The following is a 9,164-nucleotide window of genomic DNA, read 5'->3' on the forward strand; positions in this document are numbered from 1 at the left end:
AGTGATACACAAAATTATGGGTTGAATTGAAGTGTATAGAAATTGAGAAAAAAAGTAACAATAGAATGCTTAAAAGTTGAAAAATAAAAAATAAAAAACGTGTTAGCGTAGGAACTTACCGACTAATTAACCCTATAATCGACTTAGTTGGTAAACAAAAAATATGATCCAAATTAAGATAACATTTAAAAGTATAATTTTGTGATTAATAAAAAATAACATTATGAACTAAATAACAAACATATATATATTACAATTTAAGAATGCAAAATATTTTCAAATATTATCATTATTCAAGATGTGTTCATTTCATGGTCTGCATTGTTTTTCTTATTATAGTATTAGTATAATTTTATCTAAGACTTATAAATCTACTTAAATAATATTCTCAAATCTTATATTAATTTTATTTTATATTTTATTGGTATTATAATCTTTTTTTTGAAAATTAATATTTTTTTCAAAAAAATATTTACTTTTAAAAATTGTCAAAGTAAAAAGTAAAATATTTTTATTTTTATTTTTATTTAATATAAAATATATAATTAATGTAGTTGAAACTTTTTAGGTGAGAAAGTGATGAAAAAATAAATGCAGATTTTGATAATCTTTTAGATAATGCTATTAAAAAATTTGTTGAATTTTGTACCAAATATACTATTTTGATTTTCAACAAAAATGAAAACAATTAATGACATGAAATAACATACCAAATAAGTTCAATTATAAATATTTATTCAAATTAAGCTCATTTTAGTCATTAATATTTATTCACGAGCTTTGATTACTATGGATAGAATATTATTATTGTCCGTGGACGAAATTAGTTTATAATGGTTTGAGAAAAATCCTAAATAGTGAAACAAATTCCTAAATTTGGATTCAAATATTAATATATTTAATTTAAAAGTAATAAAATTAATGATTCTTACTCCTTATATACTAAATGACCTTAACCAAATTTTGACATGTGATGTAATCCAAGACAAATTCTAGTAATATATATATATATATATAAAAAAATATATATAGACAAATTATTTATTTTTCTGAATTATGATAAATATATTATTCAGATAACTTATTAAATAAAATATAAAAAATCTATTAAATTGTGAGACCCAAAATGGGAGGCTCACCCATTAGAATTAGGGCTAAACTTTGTATTAAACATAAATTTGTTTATTTATAGAAAATTGGGTATCATTTGTTAATTAAACCAAGTACATACATTTTAAAAAAATAAATAAGATTGAATGCACATCTAACCTATCTAATTTACGATACTATAATTTCTCGCTATGATTGAACTTTCAAGTTCCCGAGACTATTGTTCGGAATTCCTTTGTGGACACGTGATATGCGTGTCTTCTATTATTGTCAGGACGTACTTGATTAACAAATAAATTATTCGATATTATTTTATATAAGTTTTTTATTAATAATTTTGTTTTGTCGTCTATGACCTAGAAATCAGAAACAATCCTTGCGGGTGCTACCTAACAAACCTTTTGATGACAAATTTCTCAATGTCATAGCGTCGTAGCTAGGTTGTGCCACATTCTCGCGCAAAATATTTACCGGCCTCAACTATTTTTTGAAATGACGTTCATATGAATTTAGAGCGCGACCAGTATTCAAAAATCTATGGACAGTTAATTATATATGAGATTCTCATCCAGAAATAAAAAAATGTTTACATTCAATCGGTCACGTCTAACCCAAATCAAGCGGGGATTACCGCTCATTATCAATAAACGCGGGAAGAATAGTTAAATTCGTTTTCTTATGTGACTCGACTCATCAAACAATATACCGCGGGTAATTTTACGCGCGAACCGCCATGTTTGAATGTTATGTAATCATGAATTAAGAGTATTTGATAAGTGAAGAAAATATAGAAATATTGAGTAAGATATCAAAGAGGGCTTATCATAATCAATTGAAGAATTGGGTTGAATAATAACAATTAATAATAATAAAATGAATAATAAAGTTATTTGAAATAAACACCATCACATTACAAATACACATAAGAAGAGTATCTGAATTGAATTCAAAGGGAGAGACGCCCATACACACACACACACAAAAAAAGGCTTTCTCCCTCGCCAGCTGTTCCTTCCTGCATTGCAACTGTTGTGAGACGGAGAGAGAGAAGGGAAGAGAAGAGAAGAGAAAGAGAACCGACGAGAGAGACGACATCAGCATACCGCTTCTCTCTTATTTGTACATCTCTCTTTCCCATTGAAGCCCTAACCGTAAAGCTTCGATCAAATCGATTCACTCTGGTTGACAATTTCTTAGATTTTGTGAAGATTCGAACGCATTTGCATCGCCTAAGGTCCGATCCGATTTCCGTATCTGGATCAACCTATTCCTGTAAGTTTCTCTCTTGATTTCCAGACTATTATACATACATTTTGAAATCTCTGCCTTTTGATCTTCTGAGATCTTAATTTATTCTACAAATACGTAATTTTCCTCTCTGATCCTTATTAGCTAGTTGATCCGAACAATGGCGGCGGAAACAGAGGTTCGTGAGGAGATTACTGTGCTCTCGGAAGTTCGAGTTGACGAGAATTGTCAGGTTGACACCAAGGATCTGCCCAAAGTGGGTGGTGACTGCGACAGAGCAGCTTCTGAGGCTGTTAGTGACTACAACGGAGAAGCTGAAACTGGTAAGAATGGGAATTCAATGGGGGAGGATGATCCCGATGGTTCGTATGTCTTTATAAGCCGTAGCAACTCTGTCAATGGAGATTCTATTGAGAAGACTCTCCTTGAAGGAGATCCTGGATCGCCAGATGGATCCTTGAACCATAATAAGGAGGTCCTGGTCCAGAAACTTAGTGCAGACAATGGAGAAGCTGTATCTGAAGAGAGCAAAGTCGATCATGAGGCCAATGAATCTCATTTATTCGGCAATGTAGAACCTGTTGTTTTAGCAGTCAAACCTGTTATTGATGGGAGTCATACCGAATTGGCTAATGGAACTCAGGAGGAGCGTGAAGGAGCTGATCACGAGTCAATTCACTTGGTCTCTGCTTCTCAAGGTGGTGAGGTATCTCCTATTTTGATTTTGAGTGCTGATGATCCTCAGCTTGACAATGGTGTGGCTAAGATAGGAGTAGTGGATCAGGAATCAATTCCTGATTTAGATGAGACCTGTTTAGCTTCTAAGCTGAGGGAGGCCCCTGAATCTGAAGTTGTTGGTTCAGATGTTGGCAATAGTTATGTGCAGGAGAGTGAGGAAATAAATGGCGTGTCTTTGGGATCCATTGAATGCACACCAGCCCTTATTGATGATGTCAAGATTCAATATGAGGAGGAAAACAAAATTGGATCTGAGACAGAGACAGAGAAGACCCACGTTGCACCTTTGATTGACGATATCAAGATTAATGAGGATCTGGAGGAACATAAAGGAGTTGATCATGAGCCAATTCAGTTGGACTCTGCTTCTGAAGAAGTCCAGCTATCTCCTACTTTGATTTTGAATGTTGTTGATCCTCATATTGACAATGGTATGGCTAAAATAGGAGTAGTGGATCACAAATCCACTCCTGAATTAGATGTGACCTGTTTAGCTTCTAAGCTGGGAGAGGCCCCTGAATCTGGAGTTCTTGGTTCAGATGTTGGCAATATTAACGAGGACAAAATTAATCTGGAGTCAACATGTCGTGGCCAGGAGAGTGAGGAAATAAAGGTTATGTCTTTGAAATCCACTGAATGCACACAACCACTTATCGACGGGATCAAGGTTCAGTATGAGGAGGAAAGAAAAACTGGATCAGATACAGAGACAGAGAAGATCCACGTTGCACCCTTGATTGATGATATCAAGGTTAATGGGGATCTGGAGGAACAAATTGGAGAGCATCACGAGCCAATTCAGTTGAACTTTGCTTCTGAAGGCGGTGGGGAATCTCCTATTTCGATTTTGAATGCTGGTGATTCTCAGCTTGAAAATAGTGTGTCTAAAATAGGAGTAACGGATCAGGAATCATCTCCTGTGCTGGATGAGACCTGTTTAGCTTCTGAGGTGCGGGATACCCCTGAATCTGAAGTTATTGGTTCAGATATTGGCAGTATTAAAGAGGAAAAAACCAATTCAGAGTCATATCATGGCCAAGAGAGTGAGGAAATAGATGAGGGTGTGTCTTTGGGATCCACTGAGTGTACACCACCACTTAATGATGATATGAAGATTCAATATGAGGAGGAAAGCAAACTTGGTTCAGAAACAGAAACAGAGAAGATCCACATTCCATCTTTGATTGACGATAGCAAGGTCAATGGGGCTCAGGAGGAACATATTGGAGCTGATCACGAACCAAGTCAGTCTGAACTCGATGGGATATCTCCTATTCTGACTTCGAATGCTGTTGATCCTCAGACTCACAATGGTGTTGATAAAATAGGAGTACCGGACGATATCAAGGCCAATGGGGCTCAGGAGGAACACAGTGGAGTTGACCACGAGCCAATTCAGTCTGAAGACGATGTGAGTTCTCCTATTTTGATTTCGAATGCTGTTGATCCTAAGATTCCCAATGGTGTGGATAAAATAATAGTAACGGAACAGGACTCCGTTCCTGAATTAGATGAGACCTTCTTAGCTTCTAAGCTGGTGGAGCCCTCCGAATTTGGAGTTATTGTTTCAGATATTGACAATAATAAGGATAAAACTAATTTGGAGTCAACATGTCATGGCCAAGGGAGTGAAAGAAAGGACGTGCCTTTGGTATCTACTGAATGTGCATCAGCAGGTACTGATGATATTAAGATTCAATTTGAGGAAACCAAAATTGGATCATATACAGATACAGAAAAGATCCATGCTGCCCCCTTGATTGACGATGGCAAGGTTAACTCTGATAAGGAAGTCATAATTGAATCAGATAGAAAAATAGAGATGATTGAGGAGTGTAAAAGCATTGAACCGGAGGCTACTGGAAGGAAACAGCCACAAGTTGAGGATGAAAGCAAGGCAGAACCACCTATCTTGATGAAAGAAGCTTTAACATCCGAAAACACAACTCCACAATCGTCAGATGAGGCAAGTCAACTTGAGCATGGAGAAGAGAATATTGAGGAACAAGAAAAAATTGATGGCAGCCAAAATTTTCAAGAATCTGTTTTGGAGGTTGATCTGAGCAAAGAAGTTGCAAAAGTAGCCAATGAAGCTGTTGTCCCTGTTGTCGGTGGAACCTCCAGTACAAATTCAAACGAGGATATTAAAGTTGTCTTGTCCAGTGATGAGATCTGTAACCTGGGAGCAGAAGTACCTAATCAACCAACTGTTGCCTCCCTTGAGGACAAAAATGTACCGTTAGATAATTGCTTGCTTGTAGAACCTGTTTTAACTTCTCCAGATCCTTCTCTATCTTCTCCTTGTGTAGAAAATGAATCTGGAATGTTGAATGGAGTAAAGGCACCCCTTAGTACTGATTCTCTTGAAAATGGAGATGAAGCTGATCTGAAGTTAGAACATGAGACTGAGAACTCTTCCTCTAGCAATGATGCTCATGTGTGTAAACCTAAAGATGTGGATACTGATGATAAAAAGTCTGATGTTCAAGATGAGGCTGTTGGCAATGGTGCAAATACAGAAAACTCCGACGGCCAAAATGAAGAACCGAAGATTGATGTGGTGGAACAGACTGACAGGGACGTTACTTTACCATCTACAACTGAGGATGCTGAATCCAAATCAAATGCACCAGAGGAAGAGAGTGTTGGATTTCAATTTGTGAAAAGTCCGTTCAACTACTTGATCAAAATGCCAAGATATGAAGATGATGGACTTAGAAAACAAATTGAATCCGCTCATCAAGAAGTTGAGGAGAAGACGAAAAACAGAGATGTCACTAAAGCAGAAATCAAAGATAAAAAGGTAGTAGTTTATCACAAACAAACTTATCTTAGTAGTACTCTTATGTGTTTATTACCTAGTTAATAATTTTTGTGGCTGATATGATGCTCCTCCATAAAAATTAGGTCAAGTCTCAGGAATTACAGGCTATTTTTGAATCTGCCAAATCAGAAGAGAAAGCAGCAAGGGGTTTGGTAAAGTCAAAACGTCAAGAAATTGATGCTGTTCAATCTATTATCAACAAAGTGAAGAATGCAATTACAGTGGATGATATAGATATCAGGGTGAGCACAACTTCCTTTTTCAGAAAAACAGATGGCCTCTTTTCCTTCTATTTTGATTCATTTTCACATATATATATTTTCTCTCTAATAAACTTCATATCTGGAGAGCAGATACGCGGGATGGAACACATGATCCAACATGAAACATTGCCTCTGAAAGACGAAAAACAGTATATTCGTGAAATCAAACAATTGAGGCATCTCCGCGAACAGTTATCTTCAAGCTTGGGTAGCCAAGAAGACGTACAACTGGCTTTGAACCAAAAGGATGAATCTGAAGAACGCATGAAGGTGAATTTAGTGTGCTTTATATAAGGTTAAATTTTAGGAAATAGCTTTTTTTAGTACAGATGTTAATCTGATTTTTCATCAATTGCAGATCTTAAAGAAGGAACTTGACCGCCTCAAGGACACTGTATCAAATACTGAAGAAGCAGCCAGAGCTGCATGGAAGAAACTTGACGAGGTAAAGAATAAGATCAGGGAATTGTATGTAGTATTCACCTCTGAGGATGATACCCGTCAAGAAGCATTTAGACGTTTGCAGAACCTTAAGAAGCAATTGAGGGATAAGGTTGGTTCTCAATTTTTGGAATATTATTTGCAAAATTTGAGTATTTTTCCCGAATTGGTATTGTAACTCGTTTGTAAATATCATCACGCATCTTCTAACTATTGTTATAATTCTGAATTTGGATGATTTCCAATTGGCGCATATTCATCTCTAATGGCATGAATCTTGCAGAACGTGTGGTTCAGAAGGTACAAAGATGAGGAAGAATGTGCAAATGGCTATGCAGCAAGTGGAGACAAAGAAGTTCTCCATCTGTTCTGCGCGAACCAGGTAGGTTATCTGCATATTTCTCATCTTGAAAAGAGGTGTTTTATTTGAGATTAATTGCTAATATCCCATTATCAAATCACCAATCTACTCATGAGTTGCATTACTCAAATCATTAACCAAAATAATAGGCTAGGTCGTTTTTTATTTATACCCAAAATGTCTTTTTATCCAAATAACCTGATTTTCAATAACCTACCTTAAACAAGGCCCAACACTATTGTTGGTTATTAAAGACTATGATATCATCAATGTTTAATGATCAAGAATCAAGATGAATCACTCATCTCTCAAAAGACTCTTGGTTTTTCTTTAGAGACTCCTGAGTTTTTCTCAAGAGACTATCGGTTTCATTTACACAAACTGAAGAGTCAACATTAAATGTTATTTATTTGTAATCTTTTGTTTACTTTTTTCTTTACTATAAATACTAGTAAACTATTTTCACTTAGCTCTCTCCTTAATTCTCTTATCACAACTTTTTAGCTACTTTAATTTATTGTTTCTACCTTCTCTATCTCACTTATTTTAACTTTGGTAACATAAATCATGCTTCTTAGGTGTCAAAGATAATGGGACAGTGGAACACGGATGAGGAGTTCCGAAAAGAATATATCAGATGTAACGAGAGAAGTATATTGAGGAGATTTGGGACACGTGATGGTCGAGCGTTAGGCCCAGATGAAGAGCCGCCTATAATTCCAAAAGCGTGGGACAGAAGAACTGACCAGTCAGTTGTTGCACCAGTGAAGAAGGTGAATAGTAAGAAACTACCTGTGGTTGAGGGCGGTGAATCGAAAGGTAAACCAGCTGAAAAAGAGGATGTCGTTCTTATCGAGCAAAATTTGAAGACTGAAGTTCCTGCCGAAATTCCTGCCAACAACCCCCCCATCTCTGTTCAAAGTTCAGCACCCATAGAGGAGAAGAGTGGTGAGCCAGTAGATGTGAAAGAGAAGGAGCCTGAGAAAACCAAAGAGGAGATAGAGGCGGAGAGAAAAGCAGAGGAGCTAAGGAAAGAAGAGGAGATGGTGAGGATGAAAGAGCTGAGGAAGGTTGAGGAGAAGGTGAAGGAAAAGGAAGCTTTAGATAGGAAAAGGAGAAATGCAGAGAAAGCAACTGTTAGAGCTGAATTAAGGGCACAAAAGGAAGCTGAACAAAAAGAGAAGGTGAGTTGCCTAACAGAACATGTTTTCAATTGGGTCAGTCAGTTCCTGTTTGAAAGTATCCCAGCTCGCTTTATTCATTGATTTTGCATTTTGGTTGGTTTTTCTTATGTGCAGGAAAGGGAGAAGAAGTTAAGGAAGAAAGAAAGGAAGAAAACAGGTGGGGCAGAGGAAGAAGGAACCAGAGAATGGGGATCTTCCCAAACCGGATGGGATTCACCCAAAGATGTAGCTGTAACAAGAGAGGTTGCTGAGATGATGATCAATGAAAACAGCAGCAGCAGCAGCCTTCTTACTACTACTACTACAAACACAAAGAAGTTGTCAGCGGCTCCCATGAAAGCAGCAACAATCCAATTGTCGAAGCAGACCAAGTCAAAACTGACTCCACCACCAGCCCTTCGCAACAAGGGGAAGAGGAGAATGCAGCAATGGATTTGGGCAATTTCGATCACTGTACTCGTCATTGTCCTGTTCTTCATGGGCAATGTTGGATTCTACTCCAGCCTTAAGGATAGGAAATCTGGTCTCTAAAATGGATGAAGGTAAGTTTCAAATAATCATCTCTGCTTATAAAATAAACATACTATTAAAAGCTATTGGTTTTCTTAATAGAGGATAAAATATAGAGAGACTAGAAAAGTCTGCCTTGCTTGCTTGGATTTAGTGTTTATTATTATTATTATTACTTACAGTTGGCCATTAATCATCTTCATTTCTTTGATATACACAGATTTGATAAATTGGACCCATATATATATTTAATCTTTATAGACAACAAATACTTTTGAATATTTTTTTGTCATTGGTTTTTCTTAATTTGCTTGCATATTAATGTTTCTGTCTGTAAGCTTATATTATATATTAATCATGTTTAGTGGGACCAGTAACACATTATTATTGTTATTATTATGGCCATTTCTAAGGAAAATAATAGGCTAATCTTTCTCCACTCAAATCAAGATTTCACATAAAATGAGATCTCATCAAATGGGATG

At 36.3% G+C, this 9,164-nt stretch overlaps 1 protein-coding gene across 2 annotated transcripts; it reads left to right on the top strand.

Moving 5' to 3' along the window:
* The first annotated feature begins 2,066 nt into the window (after window positions 1-2,066).
* LOC124931269 lies at window positions 2,067-8,958 on the top strand. 2 transcript variants are annotated; one of them, XM_047471700.1, is made up of 8 exons: window positions 2,067-2,382; window positions 2,503-5,899; window positions 6,004-6,162; window positions 6,274-6,453; window positions 6,542-6,736; window positions 6,908-7,006; window positions 7,564-8,169; window positions 8,284-8,958. In XM_047471700.1, the coding sequence occupies exons 2-8, from the start codon at window positions 2,519-2,521 to the stop codon at window positions 8,698-8,700; spliced, it is 5,037 nt and encodes a 1,678-aa protein (XP_047327656.1). In that variant the 5' UTR covers window positions 2,067-2,382; window positions 2,503-2,518; the 3' UTR covers window positions 8,701-8,958. The 2 variants fall into 2 exon arrangements, with proteins under 2 accessions (XP_047327656.1, XP_047327657.1); XM_047471701.1 differs by having other exon boundaries at window positions 2,507-5,899.
* Window positions 8,959-9,164: the final 206 nt, after the last annotated feature.

The sequence above is a fragment of the Impatiens glandulifera genome, chromosome 3 (genome assembly GCF_907164915.1).
Source record: "Impatiens glandulifera chromosome 3, dImpGla2.1, whole genome shotgun sequence".
NCBI classification, from domain to species: Eukaryota; Viridiplantae; Streptophyta; class Magnoliopsida; order Ericales; family Balsaminaceae; genus Impatiens; species Impatiens glandulifera.

Bases quoted from the DNA above. Each gene is read 5' to 3' on its own strand.
- LOC124931269 (XM_047471700.1), top strand. From the start codon at position 2,519: ATGGCGGCGGAAACAGAGGTTCGTGAGGAGATTACTGTGCTCTCGGAA. The intron at 5,900-6,003 runs GTAGTAGTTTAT...CATAAAAATTAG, and splicing joins CAGAAATCAAAGATAAAAAG to GTCAAGTCTCAGGAATTACA. The intron at 7,007-7,563 runs GTAGGTTATCTG...CATGCTTCTTAG, and splicing joins ATCTGTTCTGCGCGAACCAG to GTGTCAAAGATAATGGGACA.